The 22,742-nt window shown below is 44.4% G+C and overlaps 1 protein-coding gene and 1 pseudogene across 3 annotated transcripts in view; one reads left to right on the top strand and one right to left on the bottom strand.

The window, feature by feature from the left end:
* The window catches only part of ALDH1A3 (aldehyde dehydrogenase 1 family member A3), a 43,379-nt gene that overhangs the window by 17,142 nt on the left and 3,495 nt on the right, over positions 1 to 22,742 (bottom strand). For all 3 annotated transcript variants that reach the window (XM_075557943.1, XM_075557942.1, XM_075557944.1), the window contains exons 2-9: positions 20,400 to 20,504; positions 16,437 to 16,577; positions 11,597 to 11,726; positions 11,220 to 11,281; positions 7,438 to 7,566; positions 4,816 to 4,929; positions 3,187 to 3,289; positions 703 to 887 (exon numbers count right to left, since the gene is read on the bottom strand). In XM_075557943.1, the coding sequence (XP_075414058.1) occupies positions 703 to 887; positions 3,187 to 3,289; positions 4,816 to 4,929; positions 7,438 to 7,566; positions 11,220 to 11,281; positions 11,597 to 11,726; positions 16,437 to 16,577; positions 20,400 to 20,504 (969 nt within the window). The remainder of the gene's footprint in view (positions 1 to 702; positions 888 to 3,186; positions 3,290 to 4,815; positions 4,930 to 7,437; positions 7,567 to 11,219; positions 11,282 to 11,596; positions 11,727 to 16,436; positions 16,578 to 20,399; positions 20,505 to 22,742) is intronic.
* Positions 21,275 to 21,393, top strand: LOC142457452 (U2 spliceosomal RNA; annotated as a pseudogene).

The raw sequence follows: 22,742 nt of genomic DNA, 5'->3' as shown, positions 1-22,742 counted from the left end.
CTACCCTTTATAATCAGCAAGAGAGTGATAAAGGGGCTGCCTTTTCGGAGAGGTGATTAGGGTGGTTATGATCATGTTTGTCCTGTCCTTAGTTCTCCAAGCCAGGCCTCCAGAGACACGTTCCTAAGGCTCAGATATGCATCCTGGCCTCTAGGACATCTAGGACATTTTTCCAGGGTCACTTTCTTCAACAATGCTCAAAGTCTAGGGCCTCTAGGTGGAGAGCTGTCTGTGTTCTGACTTTTTAGACCTGCAGCACTGTAGGCCAGCCACGAGCGCCCTTCCAGGCTAAAGGGTGTTTTAACTACCTTTCTTAAAGAGGGTCGTTCTGGTAAGTCAGACAGAACAGTCGTTCTCTGCTGGGGGTGGGCCAGCAGAAGGGAGGCCGTCTGAGACAGCATGAGGTGGGAGCAGACGGCGCTATGATCTAGGGTTCTGCCTCTGCCTGGGAGCATGTATGTGACACATCTGCTGTAGGGAGCTGAGCATGCACCAACCCTACCCCACTGATGCCACTGGCACCGGCAGGCCTGCACACTCGATACACATCTAAACCGTGCCTCAGTGCTCAGGAGAGCCAATGCGCTTGCCCTTGAAAGTGCCACACAACCACAGTAGACACGGCCTGTAGAAGCAGTCAGAAGAACTGGCCTACTAAGCTCCTAGCCTGGCACCTTGGGACCAGACCCATCAGTCGGTTACCTGGGGCCCCTGCTCAGTTGTGGCATCGAAGGGGTCTCCGACAGGCCGCTTCTTGGTGTACTCCACGCTTCGCTGGACAAACTCAGCATAGATCTGCTCCTCCACGAAGACCCTGGAGGCTGCGGTGCAGCACTGGCCCTGGTTAAAGAACACACCCTGATGGGCGCACTCCACAGCCAAGTCCACTGCCGGTGGGAGGAAGCAGGTGAGTCATTAAAGCAGGACAGGTGGCAGGGGCAACTCTAATTGCTCACAAAGGGTCAACCAAGTTCGGGCTCACATCCCCCCCCTGCAGGACGAGTTAGTAGATCTACTGTGTTAATGAGTATTCGTAGCCGCAGGAGTCCCTAATGGCACTTGCCCCTGGAAGACCCCTCCTTGGTTTGCAGGAGACCAAATGCAGTAGTGATTCTGGTAGGGGTCTAACCTTCCATGCACGAGACCCTGGCTAACGCACCTCATGCACAGCCACCACCCATCTGTCAGTGGAGACTTGTGTATCATATGATGCTAAACGGGATTTAGCACAGATTCTAGACTAAGACAGACTAGGAAGAGAGGCTGGTGCTATATATACACCAAAAAAAGTAGACAATTAAAATCCTATGGATCACGATGACCTAATCCAATTGTGTGTTGGCTCACCATGCGTTGGGGCCATTAACAAGAATACTTTTTAGAACAAACTTTGTAAGAACTGATATAGGCCAGTTGAACAGAACTTTAAAAGGAGGCAAAAAGTTCTCATCTTAAGAGACAGAACATTTCTTTATTAAATGACAGAGCACCATGTGTGACTTTGAAGAGGTAGAAAAAAAACTAAAGCACTTATTGAGGCTTAAGCAGAGCTGCGTACAAATTATAGGGCGGGGGTTTAATTAAAACCAGCTGCTAAAATGAAGAGGGAAGGTTGCTTATTAAGATAGATCTATGGAGATACATATATCTCTATATATCTGTGAAGATGTCAGGATGGCACCTACATTCAGAGGGATCTTGTGCAATCCCATCTTTGGCTTTTCAGCCTTGTGCCATTCCTCCACTCTCCAGCCCTCATTGCTTGCTTGAGAAATAGAGCAAAAACAAGGGACCCTACTGCAAGGTGTATGTAAGATGCTGTGGCAGCAGGGAAGCACCATGACATTATTGTATCCACCCTAAGCACCTCACCACTCTCTGCAGCCTAGTGTCCATTCTATGCACAGCTCTCCTTTCGCAGATCCTGTCTTAATATCTGGAGCCCTGGTTGCATACTGGCTATACTTTGGACTGCTAACTGCAAGGTCAGCAGTTTGAAATCACTACCTGGCTCTGTGGGAGAATGACTGGGCTTTCTACTTCCCTTAAAGAATTACAGTCTCAGAACCTCACAGGGGCAGTGCTACCCTGACCTATAGAGTAACAATGAGTCAGCATCAACTTGTCGCCTCTCTCAAAATACGCTCTCATTTGAAAGTCTGCTTCAAAGAAAGCAATTCATATCAGTCATTTACATCTTAGTGAGAACTTGTGATTTTTCTCAGAGGGATTTTGAATTGTAATTTTATCTGAATATGGCATTAGAAAGAAGGCTTTGTTCTGACACTATCAGAGGAAGCCATTTTTTAAGGCAACATAGTTCCTATACTCTGGAGGTCACATCTTTGAATAGTGGATTCTCTTAGCAGATCAGTGAATGCCCAGGAAGACCCCTCTTTCTCTCTTTGGGGAGTGGCAGCCAAAAATAGCACATATTTTAATATTGTGTCATGTAACTCTAACGAGGCACCAACCTCGCTGGACTATTTCTTCAGGGAGGAATTGTGGGGGTGGAGAGGATAGTACTGAAGACCAGGAGGCATTTCTACTATCCACCTCTGACTTGGGAGTTCTGAGAGAAAGGAGGAGAAAGGATGTTATAAATGTTAACTTTTTCCATGGGCAGGTCAAGTCCATTCAGAGATGCCTAAGAAGGCAGGTCTAGTGTCTACTTCAGAAAAAGCTATGATTTAAAGCCCTGTGGAGCACAGTTGTACTCTGACACACAAGCGTTGGCATCGACTCTACTATGCCCACTGGTTCTAGAAGGAAAGAAGGAGAAACCCTCTCAACTCTCTAGAGCACCTAAAAATGACACTATTGGACCTACATATTTGGAGAACAGACTAGATAATGCTTATTAGCACCTGCCCTTCTCCCATTGATGTACTCCTGCCCACTCCCTAGCACCCCAGGGAAGTCTGGTGAAGAAATAGGGCTTGCTTTTCAAGTATCATGAGGTAAACTTAGTCATGAGGGACAGAAGCAGGCAGCCCTTGGGCTAAGTTGTGTTCTCCCACAGTGCAACTTTTAATCATCTATAACGCTGGCATTTTCATCTTTAGCTATGTAGGCTGTGTAGTTATGTAGGTTGGATGATGGTAGACAAGATTGCCCCGGGTGGCAAAGCATCCCCCTTATGTATGGACCCCTGAGCCCCAGCAGAGCTGAGAACGAGAGACTCACGGTCAGCATCCGCACACACGATACATGGGTTTTTGCCCCCAAGTTCCAGTGTTACTCTCTTCAGATTGCTTCGAGAAGCAGCTTCTTTAACTAGCTTCCCAACCTTTAGGATAAAAAGATGGACAAGCTTAAATCTTGACCTTGACTCAAATGTTCATATTTATGACTGCTCTGAGCAAGCTGGTGGCAGAGCTACGTATACAGGGCCACCCCACACCCCGAGGCTCCCACTTTCCAGGCCTCTTCCTACATCTGATCACAAATTAGATCGTACGTTTCTGGACTTCTTTGTTCTGTCCTCTCCACTTACAAGTGTGAGATGGGAACCAGGGAAGGCCAGGTGATTTGGTGCAGGCTGCATATCAGTCTCTGCCCCAGAGACTCCTGAGCTCAGAATCACTGTCCTAACCACCTGTCTCTATGAGCTCAGCCCATTGGTTTCAATATAGAGTTTGAGGATACCAAGGAGTATTTCCTTCACTTCTTGCCAGTAACATCTGCCATTCTAATAAGAAGATTCCAACAGCTCAGTAACGAAGATAGGCCTGCCTGTGTGGCTTTTTGGTGCAGTCTAAAGGAACCTCCAAGTTTCAAAGGGAATTCCTTGGAAACACAAAAGGGGGAGGGGTATGGTTAGGACCCAATGAAGTAGCAGAAGTACTGCTCACCAAACTAATGATGAACCTCCCGAATGTAGCCACTGGAAGCCTCTCCAGATGGGAGGTTGGCCAAGATGCTGCTCTAATCAGTCTTGTGCAAAAGTAAAGTCAGGAGCCAGGAACTCTAGAGCTAAAAAAGTGTCTTGGAAATGGCCTCTCTAATCCTCTTCTCCTACAGATGTGGACATGGCGGTTAGAGTTGAAATCTAGCAAGAAGAAGAATGGGACTAGTCTGTTTGATGCTCTTTCTGCAGCATTAAGGTATGAGTCTTGAGTTCCTCAGCAGCATAAACAGTTAACGTGCTCAGTTGCTAACAAAAAGGGTGGAGGTTTGAGTCCACCCAGAGATGTCTCGGGAGAAAAACCTGGTGATTTACTTCTTAAAACTCAGCCATTGAAAACTCTCCTCTGACCCTGAGTTAGAGTCCATGAGTTAGAGTTGCCATGAGTTCAGAGTGCACTAGTGGCAACTGATGAGTAGGTACAAATGCTTATTAGTTTAAAAAAAAGGCTTATTAGAGCTTAGGAAGCTTGTGAGTCATGGCCCGAATAAGGCTGAAGTAAATCCAAAGTACTAATGTTTGTCTCCAAGGAGAACATTTGGCATTTCTCTTCATGGGTTGTCCATTTCCCACCATTGAATTGGTCATTTTTCATTGATTAGTAGAAATACTTCACACCTGAAGGCTTGGTACTTATCTCTTCGTCTCGATCGTGTTGTTTGCAACAGGCTGTCTTACATTTTCATTTCATCTTATCAGCCAATCTTTTCTTGTGAGGCTTCTGAGTTCTATTAACTATTTATTTAATCTGAATACTAAACGTGTACTTTTTTAAACCAGTTGCTATGTGTTTAACAGTAGTCTAATTTAAGTAAAGGAATGCTCTTGTAGCTTCTTGAAGGAAAAGTTCATGAGTTTCAAGTCCCTGGTGACCAGTCCTTTTGTCAACAGCCTGAGACAAGAGTTACCTCGGTGGAGCCAGTGAACGCTAGCTTGTCGATCTGAGGGTGAGAAGAGATCGCAGCTCCCACTGTGGGCCCAAACCCTGTCACGATGTTCACCACACCTGGAGGAAACCCAACCTGGGAAGAAACAGAGATTGTTGTCACACGAAGACAATTGGCCATAGGCTGTTTGAGCCACTGAGCAGACTTTGGAGCTCACTGACCGGAGTAGCACGCCACATTAGGGCGCTTGAACATGGGCAATACACCTGCCTTGTGATCCCCGCTTGTGGATCCTGACTCTGACCAGGTAGAGTCACCTGAAGCTGTCCTGGCTAGGGTCTCCTGAAGGGCTTACCTCTTACTGCCAAGTCCCTGAGTGCCAGTTGAACCAAAGGAAAGCACCTGCCTTGCTCCCAGGTAGTGTTTCAAACCCACGGAGATGTACAAACAGGTATGTAGGAAGGTCCCAAGATGGCAGAATACCTCCCAAAACAGAACACCATTGTAGGACCGCACGAAGAACCTTGAGTCACAGCTCCCAACATTCAAAGAAAACAAACAACACACCGCCACCGCCACTGCCACTGAGTTGATTCCGACTCATAGTGACCCTATAGGCTCGAAACCCCGTGAGTTTCTGAGGCTATAACTATTTACAGAAGTAGAAAATATCCTCTTTCTCTTACAGAGTGGCTGGTGGTTTTGAACTACTGACCTTGTGATTAGCAGCCCATCACATAACCACTAAGCCACTGGGTTCTATTAACTCTCAAAAGCACTGAAATATGACCTTCCCACACTTCCATTTTTATTTTACTATTGTCCCCATTTTTATCTTTTAATTTACTCTCTTGTTTTTTCTAAGTGGTCGCAGACATTATTACCTTCTCAAATGTCTTCATTTTTTCATCCATGACATGCTAACACTGGTCTGCATAGAAGGTACCAGCACCAGTTAACTCGGACTCATAGTAACCCCATGTCTGTAGGCTTCACAGAAGTTTCAAGGCTGACTTTTCAGAAGTAAAATGCCAGCCTTGCTCCTGAGGCATTTGGGTAGATTAAAGCCTCCTACTCTAAAGTTAGCCAAATGCATGATCTGTCGGCGCTACCAGGGGCTTCTTCCGGAAGATACATACTCCCGTTTTGTTGATTTTCACATTCAGCATCGTGTGCCTTACACACACACACGAGGCCTCTCTTAATTAAGGACACCAAAAAATGAACAAGCTCCATTTGGGGGATGTTGCCATTTCTCAAATTGTCAGTGACTTGTGTGTGTGTGTGTATGTATGTATGTATATATATATATATATATATACATATATATATATATATATATACACTTTTCTAAAAAAGAAAGAATAAACTTTTAAGATGTGTTTCTTGAGTGTGTGGTTTTTCTAAACACTTAATTTTAGCTTTCATGTTTTTTTAAGTTGTAAATCACTTTCCAGTAATTGGTGCTAGAAAAATTGGATCTGGAAAAGAAAGAAACAGGACCCATATCTCACACCATGTACAAAAGCAGTCGCAAAATGGATTAAAAACCTAAGTATAAAGAACCCCATATGGGAGGTGGGTGTTTACTGGGATACTGTCATTGTTTTGAAGAGATGTTAGATAGAGTATGTTTAGATAGAGTATGTTTTTCTTTGTATATGTTATGTTCCACAAAATGAAAGGAGAATAATGAATAAAATTTAAATTTAAAAGGAGCAAGTGAGAGAGAGAGAGAGAGAGAGAGAGAGAGAGAGAGCACTTTAACAATCTTCCAGATTCCTTACCCACCAGACCTTCTAAAAGGAGGCAAAGTAAAACTGAAATAGGCTTAAAATCTTTTGTGACGCTCATCCTGCTTTCAAATAATCAAAACAAAAACAAAAGTTATAATTCAAATCAATGCGACTTACTCAGGTCCCATGGTGCCAGTAAGGAGAGAGTGGCAAGTGTTGGATCCACACTTGCATTTATGCAATGAAGGACTAACTAACCCCCGGCTGCACTAACCCAGCTGAGAGCACAAACGAACGCATCCTTTCTCCCAGCCTTCTTTTCATCTTTCTCTAAATCTTTGCCACTTACAAGTGAAGCTGAAGATAGGATCATTAAAATATGCTGCCACATGTGTCTAAGAGGACATGGCCTTTTTGTCTGCTTGCTTTCCCTATGATAATTCTAGGAGAGAAGACTGCGAAAGACAACACTGGGGAGGAGGCACCAGGGTGACCAGGTGCAACTATGGAAGCAAAAGGGGCCATTTTATGGCCCACAAATGCAAAGCCCAAGTAAGTTCCAAAATATGTGGTTCCTTCTGGAGTGACCTTCCCAGAGATCTTCTGGGCAAACCATTTGGTCTTACATAAACCCTAGGTTGAACCCCATATAAGAGTTACGTTTTCTCATTAGACCCGTGGGCACGAATGGAGTTTCTTCTAGTTCAGTGACCATCGGCAGGAGAAGCATACTGCAGCTGCCAAGCAAAACCTAGGAACTACTCTCATCCCGCTCACCCATGAACAGGCTGGCAGGGCTGCACAGCAGGTCGTTCAGCTGGGCAGCCTTATCGTGCTGCAGTGGCCTGGGTCTTGGGAGTGCGGCTGTGATCAAGAACACACAATATTTTCTTTTTGAACATCTTACCTCTTTGATCAGAGAGCCAAGGTACAGGGCGGTGAGGGGAGTCTGCTCAGCCGGCTTCACAACCACGGTGTTCCCACAGCAGAGGGCGGGCGCCAGCTTCCATATCAGCATCAACAGGGGGAAGTTCCACTGTAACAGAGGGCATCGAAGCCTTGGTGGTCTGGACGCACCCACGCAGCCACAGACACCCCACCCGTGCTCACACTAACCCTCTGTGGAGGGTGCTCGGTCTGGAGTACATTCAAAAGAGTGTACAATAATTAGAACTGTCTCATCTCTGCTCAGCACTTCCTAAACTACATTCTAGACCCTGAAACACTAAACTCACTGCCATCAAGTTGGTGCCCACTTGCAGTGACCCTATCAGTTGGACAGGGAGGACTGCCCCTGTGAGTTGAGACTGTAGCTCTTTAGGGGACTAGAAAGCCCTGTTTTTCTCCCAAAGAGGGGCTGGTGGTTTTGAACTACTGACCTTGCAGATCACAGACCAAGGGGCGATATTAATAGAGTGTCTTTGCAAAGAGGATTCTGCAGCAAGCACACTACCTTCCCTGCTTAGAGGTTTAAAATACTAAAGTTAGTACAAGACTAAAGGCTCTGAAAAGTCTTGCAGGAATTAAACTTAGACGCCACGGGATCATTTTCACTCCTGATAAAATACATACTGAGGTACAATGAATGGTGTTTAGTGAAATGCACTTCAGAAATGCTTTTCTCATCCTTCAATTTCAGAAGCAAGGATTCTGAAGTCATGGCAGCATTCAAAAGCACGAGTCCCAACACGCACTGAGTATTCACTATGTGGCGTTTCCTGTTCTAAGATGCTAAAAAATATTCATTCACTTTACCCTACAAACCTTTAGGAGGTAGTAGCATTACCAGGCTCACTTACAGATGATGGAACTGAGCTATAGAATGGTGAGGTCATGTACTCATGGTCGCAAGGTGGCATGTAGGTAGTCAAGCCAGGACTCAAGCTTGTCAACTTGATGGGTCAGAATGAAGCACAGAATATGTTAGAGAAGGAGTTTGCTGGATTCTAATTTTTCCTCATCCTCTCCAAAAGAATTGGTCTCCTATGCTCAAGGAGGCAAAACACAGAAGCTAATCCATAAACTTGCCCCAACAGGCCAACTGGAGATGGCCTCCTTATGGGACAGTTGGCAGCCCCTCACTTGGATGTTTCCCTCGTCCATCAACTTTGCCTACAATTCCCAGCCCAAGACAACAAAGATGAGAACCCTGTTCACAAAGGCCGGTGCGCTCTCTTGGATGTAACCAGTAACCGATCAGTTGCTAGAAGTATGTTCCATAGGGTTTTCAGTGGTTGATTTTGGGGGTGTAGAAGGCAGGTGGGAGATTTCCAGACCTTTTGCCTGAGATCTCTGGGTGCATTGCAACCTCCAGCCTTCCCGTTAGCACCTAGAAAAGCCAACTGCCGGAACCACCTAGGCGCTCACTGTAAAGTATTAGGAATTCTGTTAGGGTTTCCTTCTAGGGCTTGAAGGAGTTTGGTGGTGTAGTAGGTTAGGTGTTGGTTGGGCTGATAAATCACAGTTCAAACCCACCAGCTACTCCTTGGGAGAAATATGAGGTTCTCTACTCCTGTGAAGATTTATATTCTCAGAAACCCTTTAAGTACAATCAGCTGGATGGTATTAGGTCTCTTCTTTCCCTCCAGCTCCTTAACTCATAAATACCATCATCTCCTATCCTACAAGCAAAGACAAAACCTTCCCTTGGCCTTCAACACTTCTGGAAATTCCCTTCCCTCTTTCGCACCTTAACTTCTTAGAAGAGTGATGACACTCACCTGTCTCGAATTAGTGGCTTCCAGGGGACCCGATTCCCTCCTAGAAGTGCTCTCACTGAGAAAATAAGACTTTTCAGTCCTTGTTTTATTTACTTTCTGTGTTAGATTGGATCCCATGGGTACGGTCTTTTTCTGGTGATAAATTCTATCTACTGGAATGCTGCTGCTGCTTGATGGTTTCTTGTTCCTCTCTCTCTCTCCCTACAGTGTAGGCCTACATAACCTACATCCCTCATTGAGCAATGCCACCAGCTCAACTGCCTCCTCCACCTGGTGGACAGTCCTGGGCTGATCACTGTCAATGTGTAGCTCCAGGCTCGCCCTCTCTCTCACAAGTCCTAGACCCAAATGTTGATTGGAATTCTATTGTAGATTAAACGATACCCTCTGCCCCCCGCCCCCCCGCTAAATTTTTTAAAAATGCTGACCGGCTAGTACCCCATAGGGGTAAGTGTGACCTTGTTTGGAAACAGGGTTTTTATTTTGTGATCAGTTAAATAACAAGATGTAGTCTTGATCCATTCTTTGAGGTATCTTATAAGAGGGGCGAATAGACATGGACACAGATGCCATGTGGCGATACATTTATAAGTCAAGAAATGACTGGTGCTGCTGAGATTTATAGGAAACTAGAAGAGACAAAGAAAAGTTTTCCTGTTGAAGAGCTAACACACAGAGAGACTATCTCTGCTGATGCCCTATATCAGGACTTCCAGTCTGCTGAACTGTGGGAATATATATATATATGTATACACACACACATACATACACACACGCATATATATACATACACAGACACACATATATACACACATATATACACACATATATATACATATATAAATTTTTTTCTTTAAAGCCAGCCATTTTGTACCTACACTACCAGGAGATTAAGATCACCCACTTGGTGATACCACTGGTCTCTCAACCTTACCAACCCAGCATTATTTCCACTCTCCTTGTTACCCCTACCCTGGTCTGTCCCCTCATTTCATGAATGTGCAATGCACCCATTCAATTCCAGTCAGGATTGGCGCTGCCCTCTACCCCCAGCCCCCACCCTGCATCACCTGATTAGTCACTGAACTCTTAAGAATCTACCAAGAAAGAAGTTTTCAAACCCATATCTCTGCTTGTCCCTAGTTGGTTTCTGGCTTATTCTTTCTTCTAGTGTGGATTCCACCTCAACCTCCTAACTGACCTGCAAGCCGCCTAGGGCCAAATGTGGCCTCTTTCATGTCAGTGCCCTCAGAACGCCAACACCATGCCTGGCACATGGGGTGCTCACACACAGCTGTGGAAGGCCACAGTCTTCGTCACCCACAAAGCTTGCTTCCAGTCCCAGCTTCTTAGCCCTGGCCCCAAGCTCACAGCAGCATCTCGGTGTTCTCTGTGCACCTATACGGCTTCCCCAACCAAGTGGACAAAGTTCCAGCCCTCTGTGGCCCAGGCCACACCCCATGGCCCAGGCCATCCGGTTCTTTTTCTATCCTACTCACATTGTCTGGCATCCCTTCCTACTCACCCAGACACGTGCACTCCCTCCTCAAACCACTCCTGCTGCCCCACAAGCCGGGTTTCTCATAGAGCATGTCTTCCGTAAAAGACCATCTCTGGGAGGGCACTAGCCATCCTGACCCCTTCAGAGGGCTTCAGACAAGGGCCCTATTCTCAGGGGTCCAGGTGTTCTGCTAAATGACATCAGGAGTGATTTTAGGGTTTCTCCCTATGAATCGGGGCACTCACTTCCTCCCCAATTCCAATTCTGTTGTACTTCCAGAACTGGCCCCTTAAGAGAGCAGGCATGGAGTCAAAGTCAGCGGCATACTTCAAGTGCCAATCTTCATGCCACGAAGAAAGTGGTCCACTAATTCTGGGACCACGGACTTAAGTGCAGAAAGTGGCTCCCAGCGCCACAGGAGAGGGGGCAGGCCATTTGGAATTCATTCAGAAACGTTGCCATACTCACAGGAGTGATGGCGCCGCACACACCGATGGGCTCGTGCCTGGTGAAACACACCACGTTGTCATCTGCAAGGAGGGTTCAACAGGGAGAACGACACACTCAAATTAACCTAGGTGACAAACACAGTAACCACAGTACAGCAAACGGCAGTAAAAGAACAAACAAGAAAGAAACCGAGAGGCCCATAAGGGTGTCAATGCTATGTCCTGTCCATGACCCAAAGAAGTAATTTTAACTCAAATGCAAGACTAAACCTCCTTAGAAAGAAGAAACCGGGCCAGTGCCATGTCTATCTGGGGTGGGGAAGGATGCCGCGGAATGAAGGGGATGGCAGAGTCCCAAAGAGTGAGCCAGTGAGGCTGAGTCCTACGGCGGCTTACCTGTAGGGATGGTCCTGCCCTGTATCTTGTCCGTCCACCCTGCAAAGTACCGGAGGGTTTTTATGCAGCCCTCCAGGTCGATGAAATAGGCGTGAAGGAAGGGCTTCCCAGTGTCCATCGTTTCTAGAGTCTGCAATAACAATAGGACAACCCACCCTCTCAGTCACCATTTTCTTTTTAATTGCCACACTGTCTCAGGCAGGGATGGAGAGGAGAGAAAACACAGTCACGGAACACTGCTGTGTGGACCCCACAGTCCTATGTAGCTCTTCAAAAAGCAAGACACGAAACTTAGAACTGTGGACGGTGAGTCTGCTCACTTACTTTGGACATGCCAGAAGAAAAGACCAGTCGCTCTAAAGGCACACCATGGCTGGTAAAGTAGAGGGTCAGCAAAAAAAAAAAAAAAAGCTTATTTCATAAGATGCATGGATAAAGTAGCCACAACAACGGACTTAAACATACAGATGACCACAAAGACGGTGAAGAACCAGGAAACTGTTTGTTCTGTTACATCTATGGGAGCTGACTCAATGGCAGCTCACCACAAACTATAAATAAGTTCTCCTCAGATCACTAAAGGTGGTTTGTATCTCAAAACTCCCCAAGCTGGGCACCCAGCAGGGCACAGGCACCTATGACATGCTTCCTGGGGACCACTTAGAGGCAGGCCTGATGCGAAGCTCTGCTAGCAATAAAACCCTTGAGCATGTGGTTTTCCATTGGGAGAATTCACTCAGCGAGGCGCCCTGATGCTGTTGCCGCTTGTGCTTTCCCAGGAATAACTCAAGGCTGAGTTGGCTGTGGGGTGGCGAAAATGAGGGCTTCTCAAAACCATCACCTCATCACAGTGACAGGGAAGGGCAAGGGCTCTCTCTGCTCCACTGGGCTGCCATGGAAAATGTGACAGAGCCCAGAGGGGCTACCCTGCCAGCACTGGGATCTACCCCTGGCCATTTGCACTACAAAGACTGGATACAATATCAGGACTGAATCAAGTTTCCCCGGTTATGAGAAGAGACAATTACCCAGGGCACTCAATGGCAGGATTCTTTTCCATGTCCAGCTCAACTCTAAGAGAATGCCTTTGTCTCTGCAGCCCCAGTGCACCCAGCACTGAACCTGCCAGTCACCCCTCGTAGCAGGAAGAGGCTGTCCTGATACATAGCCCGGGGCTGGATTCTTGCAGCATCATCAATGGAATGGGAGGACGGCCTACAGAGGGGCAAAGATGGTATTCCCAGTGCACGCAGATCCATCTTGATTCATGCTCCACGCTGATTCCCACTTTAAAGTAGGGAACCCAGACCAATAGAGCCTGGTGACTTATCCACAGTTACTCTGTGAGTCAGTGACATGGCTGGGCCTGAGACTGGACCTTCTAAACCTCTTAACCAGCATAGTTCCACCCTATGGGCAGCTATCACCCCAAATCTTCAACTGGGGATGTCCCCCTATGTCACCAATAAGTGTTGCATTTCTTTGGGTCTAAGTATTCTCTAAACATCAGACAGTAACTGGTGATGGACCATAGCTGAGCAGATTTTGAACCTCCTTCAATTTCCTCCTCTGTAAATTGCGGAAAACAATAATAACAATGGAGCAGTGAAAACGGCTAACATATTTAGCCACTAAAGGAAAGGTGGCGAGTTTGTTAATGCATCAAGAGTGCCTTGTAAGAAAAGCATGACAATCTACTTCAGACAAAGCAGTTATTGAAAACATGGAGAAGAGGTCCACTCTGACACTCAAAGGACCCCGGGAGTTTCAAACGACGCAACAGAGATTGGCCAAATGAGTTCCTGCCCTTAAAGCAACGATGACAGCGCCCGCCCACCGTAAGTCCTATGAAAGTGTTAAAAGTTAATAATAATAGGTATGCTAGTCATCATCTTCCCTTTGAGCACCCTATATATACTTGGCAGTCCTCACATGGGGACACCAAGCAAGAGGGCTGTGACCTGCCGAAGATGAAAGGCTGACCCGAGTCCACGATGCATGTCACTCTTGTGGGTGCCACTTGGGGCCAGGTCAGTCCAATTTGACATCCAGGACACTTTTTTTTTTGACTCCTGCTGATTTCTAGTCCAAGTTTGAACTTTCATTTTCTCAAGAGAAACCTAACACGTGCAAAGATGTCAATAACTTATCCCAGACTGAGCCACTTTAGGTACTACCTGTGTACCTGTTTACAAAACCCGGAGCTGCTTTCTGCCCCTTTATGGATGGAGCAAGGGAGCTAAGGGCAGAGGGCTGTAGCACAGGGGGTAAGTGCAGGGCATGGATGTAAGTGCTGTCTCCAATCCTAGTTCACCACCTGTCACCGCGTAAGCAATCTTCTCTGAGCTCCATTTCTCTTATGCGTGAAGTACGATAATAAAAACTATAGGCAGCGTCTACTTCGGGTCTGACACATGTAAGCATTGGCTCTGTTTCATCACCAACTTGGGCATGTTTGCTTACTGGAGCGACAACATGAATTTGCCAGACTGGATTTATGGAACACGTTAAAGCAAAACTGTGTCATGAGAGATAGAAAGGAAAATATTCTTTTAAAAATGCAGGACTACATGAGGCTGAACCTGGAAAACCAGGTGTTAGCTACTGTATGGAACAGTCACTTCTGAAAATGCCACCATGGCTCAACCAAAATTAAATCATAGGCAGTCCTACTTTATTTCCTTTAACATTTTAGGGAGAAAAAAAGTATTTACCTGAGTCCTCGGATTCTAAAAAACGAGGGGGAAATTCATGGAAACCTGACCACTGCATGCACGTGTGTAAGATGCGAGACTCAGAACAGGGCTCATGTCAGAGAGTGCACAGTGAGGACCCCTATGTGGGAGAACCCAAAATGATAACCTAAGAGCTCAGGTCTGGGGGCCACGTGCCTCAGCAAGAGGGGGGACCTGCGGATCTTTCCATGTCTGTTTCCAAGCACTGGACATGGAATAAGGCCCAGCTTTGTGGGAAGCACTGGCCTAGCATGAGAACATGACCAAATAGGTGCTTTCCTGTGTGAAAATGCAGGAAACTATATTGAGGTGGGGAATGAGGTGCACTGCCCTATGACGTGAGCCCGTGTTTCAAAACCATAGTTTCCAGCATTCTCTTGCCCCTTTCAGGTATGACAGAGAGCTGGGTCCGACTTCAGAGACACTGCAGTCCAGCATTTCCCAGTGCCCGCTTTCAAAACACAGTAGAAGGAAGGCGGCTCAGGCACCATTTCCCAAGGTGATGCTGACACTGAGGCCAGGGTGGGGAGGGTGCCCAGGGCATATCCTCTCCCAGCTATTAGTCCACATGGACATGGCAGACAGATGAGCTCATGCTGGGAGAACACAGAAATGTTTTGGAAAGAGCCAGTTTGACAGCTTGCGAGCTGAACTGGCGTTCATTGCAGGGAGAAGCCAGGGGTTCCCCAAGAGGAGCACTTACTCCAGAGGGGTGCTCTCCTCACTTGGCCTTGGGGGAGTTTTCCATGCAGGCGGGCAAAGGGGGAAGGAAGCCTTGCTGGGGTTTCTGAGCAGATGCCCTACAAAGCGAAGGCACCTAGAGCAGAGCTCCTCAACTCTCAGTCCCGAAGAAAGGAGCGCGTGGAGCAAACGCCACATCTGTTGCCTTGCGGGGCCTTTCATGGTGTGGCCACTGAATTGCTCATCCTCACGAGCAGATCTAGAAACAAAAGAACTAGGTTTCCACACACTGGACACCACACCGGAGATTTCCTCTCTAACAGTTGGGTCGCAAGGGTGACAATGGAAATTTCCTCTCTAAGAATTGGGTTTGAAGGTTAGAAACAAGTGTTCCACAGGACTCTGAGCCATAACAGAGCTAGATAGGCAGGTTGCAAAGGCCCGGAGGTTACCTCTGGTCACCTACTTCAAGAGAAAGGAAAGTCTGAGAATCCCTTTAAATAACACATTTAAAATTTATATGACCCAACCTCGTGGGGTGTTATAATCTCCCTATCTTATAACTGAGAAACTAAGGTATCTAGAAATTATTGGTCAGGATGATATGCAGCTACACTTGATCTTAGCCAAAAGGCCGAGATGCGATAGGATGATATGCAGCTAGAGTTAGAACCTAAGATAGCTTTATTATTACTATTATTATTAACAATAGCCCTCACCAATTTAGAACTTATTATATGCTTATTAAATCTAAGAACTTTAAATGCATTAATCTCACAACACTTAGATACCTCTGTTAGTGCTACTTTACATAGAGAGGTTAAGCAACTTGTGTGATATCACAGAATTGACATTGTCAGTGGCAGAGCTGGGCTTTGAACCCAGGTCTTTCACGTTTTGAGGTTTCCTATAACCAGGATATCCTACTCTTACTACTCCTCCATACACACTTACCAGTACCCAGTTCAGGAGTGAAACAGGGGATTGTCTCAGCTGAACAACTGGTTGGACAATTGGTTCTAGGTCAGTGGTGGCCTTTATCTTAATAAATGGTGGTCTCAAAAACCGAGCCTCTAGTTCGCAACCCAATGCATAGCCCACGACACCACCAGAGCTCCTCCACTGTGAGAATAGAACTAGCACAGTAAGCCTGTGGTTTCCGGAATATGATAACTTATGATGGGGTTAGACTGAAGTTTAAATGAGAGTTCATGTAAAGACAAATGTTAAGTACACAAATGTACTGGTAGTACCAAGATATGGCCAGAGGGCTACACCCACAAAAAACCAAGTAGATCCACTGCTATACAAAACCAGCACTTCCACCAAGTTTCCTTCCCAGCCCTCACAGATAGCTGACCTGGCTTTGTTTGGGATAGGGTGAGGTGGGGTAGGGTGAGGTGGGGAGGGGCATGAGCACTCACGGCCAGAAGAGTACGGTCCCTCTCCACAAGGTCAGCCAGCTGATGCAGCAGCCTGCCCCGGCTGAGGGCATCCATCCGGCGCCATGGTGAGCCCCGCTGGAAAGCAGCTTGGGCAGCCTCCACTGCCTTGTCCACGTCAGGCTGTGGAGCCAGAATAACAGAGAGTGGGTGTCACCTTTGTTGGCACTACTGTTTGGGAAGGCTGTGCGGTAAGTCACAAAAGACAGAGTTGTGCTTTCACCAGGCAACAAGGGGGCCAAGTAGGTATGGGGAGAGTGCAGCCACCGGTTAATTTCTACAGTCCTAAGAAATAACATTATTTTTACCTGATTAGGAACCAAGCTGCCAACTAGTTCCTAGAGAACTGCTCCATAGGATCTCCAAGATGTAAATCTTAACCAATAGCACCACAAGGGCTCCTTCTGATTAGGAAAGCGTTTTAAATAATATTAAATGCCTTTCTTATATAACTTCATATGAGAGGCCTTCAAAAAGTTCATGGAAGAATGGAGTTAAGAGGTGATGAAATATATCTACACAATTTTAAAACCCCTTTGTAAAATATATGCAATACACAAAATATACATGATACCATTATAAAGAAAATTATACATATTTCAATAAGTTTGTTGGTCTTTTTGTGCTAGAGTCAATTATGCTCACAGTGACCCTCAGAACAGAGTAGGCTGCCACACAGAGTTCTTAGGTTGTAATCTTGACAGGAGAACAGGGCCAGGTCTTTCTTCCTACAGAGTGGCTAGTGGGTTTGAACCACCAACCTGTCAGCAGCTAAGCCAGCACTTCAACCACTGCTTTATCAGGGCTCCTTATAATAGGTATATTATGTATACTACATCTTATATTTCTTATAGATATTTTAATATCGTATGTTTTATATTATATAATCTTGCCTTCAATAGGCAGTTCTCAACTGATGATGTATTCTAGTCAGGATGGAGGACGCATATGACCACTTACAACTGTCTTTTCCATTTTCATTTTTTATATATCATTAGTAATATATATACACACAGTACGTACAACATGCAACATGTACTTTGCTGATGTCATTACATCTGTAAGTTTATATGTAATGTTTCAAATCCCCAACTATGAATAAATTTCAGATTTTTAAAGATACTAAATATAAAAAGGAAAATCATGGGGGTGGTATTCAATTTAAATCACTCAGGGACAACTTTTTAATTATAATACTTTAAAGTACCTACTAAAATAATATAAAATCTCATGTATTTTACTTGATAACCCACATAAAAAAGTTTTTCACTTATCAGACTTGAACACAGCTCACAAATTAAATGGAAAATATGAAAGGACTTCAAAAAAGCTCATGAAAAAATGAAATGAAAAGATAATCGAATGAAAACAAAGTAAAGCTTTTCCATAAACTTCTTGAACACCCTCACGTCAATCTTTACTTCTTATTCTTGCTGAGAACTGTGTCTGTAGAGAAAGAAGAGAGAAAGAGACTTTCTCTAGATACAAGAACTGGCTGGCGGGGAGTCGGCAGCTAAGGGCATGTGGTAGTGCTTAGGTCTTCCATGTCAGCCTCATGCGCGGGGGAGGAGGAGGAGCAACTGATGCTTGTTTGAATAGAAGCCTTTAAGACCTCAGAAGTTATTCTTTTTTATAGCCAGACACCATCTACTTTCTTCACCACACTTTGCTGTAGCACCATAGCTTCAGTGATCTCTTCATGAAGGTAAGCATCAAGTAGGGCCATGCCATGAGAACTGATTGTTCTTGGATTGGGGCTGGAATTAAATGGGAGTCCAAAATTCATTCACTTGCCTATGGATTGTGGCCATCTCTGGTTTACTATAGAGGCCTCATTATAATTATATGACAAAGAACACTATCAATCATCCCTTTGGGGTATAAGATAGTGGGAGTATAAGGTAGTATAAAGTATGTATATACCCCAATATGCCTTGGGGGTATATTGATTGTGTCAATGTAGCCAATGGCATTGAATGTAACATACTGCTGGGGAAAGGAAACCAAATAGTTCTACACCAGCTCCAAACTACAATCCACGAGTTAGGGATTTGTACAAATTAAACTCTTAAATGATCGGGCTATATTTACAGTGACCATAGAGGTTTGTGATTGGGGAAAATTTCCAATAACATGCATTCACAAGGGGAGAACCTTGCTTTCCATATTGATATGTCATAGTAAATCAAGGAGGGCATTAAAATAGTAAATATATGGTGGTTCTGGGCCAGCTTTCATTGGACACCCACAAAGCAAGGGATCCTAACCAAGGTCCATTGATGACCAATTCTACAGCCTTGGGGTGGCAGTCATCTGTTTCTTCTCACATCAGAGAGTTTCAGTCTTTAGTCCAAGGGCTGCAGGTAATTTTGAGGTAATGTCCATTTCATTCAGTGGGATTACCACATTGAGTCCTTCTGGTGTGGCCTAAGAGGGATGTTGTGTGCCCCCAAAGGACAGGGTCTAAGGTCACCATAGTACATAGTACGTGGCATGAGTCATCACAGGGTGGATAGAATGTAGGCCAGATTAGTCAAGAGTATAAATCTTTACAGGAGTGGACAGCCCAATGCCTAACCCACTGCACAACACAGACTTAGACCAGACCCTTCTTAAAAGGAAAATGGGGAGAACTTTTTTGAGTAACATCACTGATCTTGTTTTTAATTTTGTTTGGTGGATGATGGATCTTAGCTTAGCTCCCAGGCCTTCTATGTGTCTCTCCCACCGACAATGGACAGTCAGGAGTGACACCCCCAAGACCTCATTCCAAGTTTTTTTCTTTTTCACAAGAACTATTAGAGACCAAACTCAATAATTTATAGCTAATAATTAATAAAAATTAAAATATCTAAGGAATTGTTCCTACCCCTGGCCCAGTTCTCCAAAGCTTTCATGGGGTTAGCAAAAACGCTGAGGCTTTGAACTTTTTGTCCGGGCTCTGGTTTAAAGGCCAGTTTTTCCAAAACTTCTCCAGCTGCAGTGGATGGAGTGGCCTCTTACTGTGTACACAGAGCAGCCAACTCAACCAAGAGAAAAGAGAAGCATGGGGACTGGGTTCATTCTCCTCCCCAACACCTAGGAAACCCCCTGCTCTTCAAAATCTCCCAGTCAGCATTATACCGCCCACCCCACCCCATCCGCTCCCATACCCTCATATCTTTGTAAATACAGTTTAGCAAGGGGTTGCTGCACATAAGAGGTTCACTACGCAAGGAACCCTGGTAACACCCCCACTGGTGGCATTAAATCCAAGCCTATTTTACATTGATCATTCGCCCTATCTATGTTAAACATTAGCAGTGCATTCACCAAGAGTACCAGAGGAACACGAGAGGGGTTGTGTGCGCTTAGAAAAGCTTCCTTACAATAAGAGTAATGTGCAACTTATACTTTATGATCTTGAACTTTATAAAAGACACACCCAAGCGTCCTTTAGCTTCTATGTTATAGTGTATGCTCTATAATGTGAAATAGTCCCTACATAATCATGTCATGTTTCAGGTAGAAAGGAAATTTGGCAGTTATATGATGCTATCACTCACATCACCTGATCAATAAATATTTTCTTTTGCAAGTCTACTTTTTAAGAGTCTGTTAGAATACTGCATTTTATACAACACACCAGCAGGAAATGCTTTCTGGAAATATTCTTTAATGCCTCCAGGTTGAAATAATTGATAAAAACTTTTCTTTGAGCCATGTGGCATGGACAGCTGAGGTCAACCTCATAGATGAAGGACCATCTATCACAGGAGAGGGGCTGAGGTTTGCAGCAGGACATTGTACTTGATCCCACTTTGGATCCTGTGTGTGTTGAGTGCAACCAGCTCAAACCACAACCCACCATGTGTGGCAGTTCTACCTTATAGCTGAGCCAAATTGTTGCCTTCTTCTTTACTTATCTATAATTGAATTACTTAGAAAAAACAAAAAAGCACCCACCTTATCTCCTTCTTCCACCTCACATATTTTCTCTACATTTGAAGGGTTATATGTGGCAAACTTCTTTCCACTTTTGGATTCATGCCATTCATTGTTGATAAATATCTAACCAGAAAGGAAGGTTGCAATGCATTAGGTTTAAATCAAAATCATATTATTTTAACATGTGAAGAACCTTAGGTAACGTGTTATTTGACCCTACCCCACTTTCTCCCCACTAGCTCCCAACACTGAGAATAAAATGACTAAGCAGGAGAGACCTTAGAATTTGAATCCACATTTCCTGAAACAAATTAAAATTTTCAGAGAGTTCACTTTTACCATAATAAAATTCACCTAATTAAGACTTTATTCCCCAAAATTTCCATTTCTTTTAAAAAATAATAACATGTATTTTTAGAGACATAATTGAATTTAATAAAGGTTGTAAACAGAATTCCACATCCTCGTAGCATTTGGGGGAGGAGGGCTCATGAATCCCTTTAATCATATATGGAGATGTATATATGTGCAAACAATTTGCCTGCCCTGGAAGGGAATGCCCCATTTGCTGTTGTCTCACCTCACGCCCGCTTCCACTGCCCCAAAGAGCTTTCAGAAGAACTCACTTTTAAAAAGGTCTTCATTAATCTCCACCCAAACTCTCCCTACTCCTCTTTAAAATGCCTGTGCTTATATTGGGTTTAGTTAAGCAAGGTAGACCTCAATTTTGAAAGCCAAAGATAAATATCTGTGTTGAAAAATGTTCAGGTTATAATAAGGCATGTAGGAAACAACCACTTATATTTAGACCCAAGAATTAATCAGAATAGTAGTCAGAACACAGCTAAGGATGAGAACATTAATAATAATAATTATTTTAAAAGATGTCATACATTGCTTCTTGGCCTTTTGGCTAAGATCAAGTGTAGTAAAAAGATGTCATATATCACAGGACTTCATAACATCCACATGCTGCAATATATGAAATGCATTTACTTTTACTTAACTCTATAGTCTAATGGCATTGGGAGAATTACATGAAAAGAGAAACGAGTTTTGGGGAAAGAATTAGGAAGAGAGGTGACAGACCATATATAAAACACAGCCCAACACCGAGAGCCCTGCTGCACCGTGGTCTCAAAGACCTCAGAAAGATACCAGTTATGGGAAGATGATTTAGAAAATTTCCCATCACCCTCCAAAGTTGGAGTTATCATAACCCTTTTGTCTTCATTAATCTCCATCAGAATTGCCTCCTATCTTTAAAATGTCTGTGTGTATATTAGGCTTAATTAAGCAAAGTAGATCTTGGTTTTGAAAGACAAAGAAATATTTAGGCTACAACATGGTCAGGTCATATTAAGAGATGTAGAAAAGAAAGTTCAAATCTTGAAACTATCCCCAAGGAGTTACCTTTAAGCTAAGTAACATTTTAGTCAAAGAGTAAAAATTCTCACACTTGAGCATTACATTAAATACATACACATATGGATGTATATATGTGTGCCTATGTAGATCATAGAAAAATTCTATGCTGTTTTAATTCATTTCCCTCAAATATTTGGAGCCCCCTTATGAGTGTGAGTGAGTGAGTGAGTGTGTGTGTGTGTGTGTGTGTGTGTGTGTGTGTGTGACCAAAGGATCAATGGCACTTTTAAAGCAATAGATAAGAAGGTTAAGAGTCAAGGAGATTAAATAAATAGATGTGAAGCAAGTAGAAGAGAAGTCATGAACCTTGACACAATGTGAATAACGTCACCAATATCATTCATCATATATTTAAGAACTGGGAATAAGAGTAGATTTGTTCCCTGTATATTGTCATGAAACATTACATGTAAAAAAGCAGCAATGCTTCCATCGAGTAAAATACTGCACTTTGTAAATACAGAACGAGCTCATCAGATCCCAATTCCCTATGCCTCTCTTTAAATTGTGTCATTGGAAAGATTCATTTCAATTCTGGTGACATGTGTTCATTAGAGACACTTGACCCCCAACAATGTGAGATGAGAGCAGGGACCATTTCGTCAGCTGTCTGGCTGGTTTTGTTCTTTGTAACTGTCTTCCTGGCCTGGACTCTGCAGCACATCAGTAAGGAAACCCCATCTGGAAGCAGCTGGTGTGCCCCATCTTATTAAATCTTCATAGAAATCTGTGCCCAATAGGTAGAATATAGAAGGTAGGGTCTGATTAACTAAAGGGGCAAAGTCACCTTCTCCCAGCTTGGGATTCAGAGCTGAAGGCATCCCTGACCAGGCGGGATGTGTCCACCTGACTCCTTCAAGCTCAGCACCTTCCATGTGAGGTCAGGCGCTGTGGGAAAGGCCAGGATACAGTTACAGGTTTATTCGTTCAGCT

The sequence above is a fragment of the Tenrec ecaudatus genome, chromosome 9 (assembly GCF_050624435.1).
Source record: "Tenrec ecaudatus isolate mTenEca1 chromosome 9, mTenEca1.hap1, whole genome shotgun sequence".
In the NCBI taxonomy this organism is placed as follows: domain Eukaryota; kingdom Metazoa; phylum Chordata; class Mammalia; order Afrosoricida; family Tenrecidae; genus Tenrec; species Tenrec ecaudatus.
The sequence above is the reverse complement of the archived record's forward strand: the minus strand, read 5'-3'. Positions and strand labels throughout refer to the sequence as shown.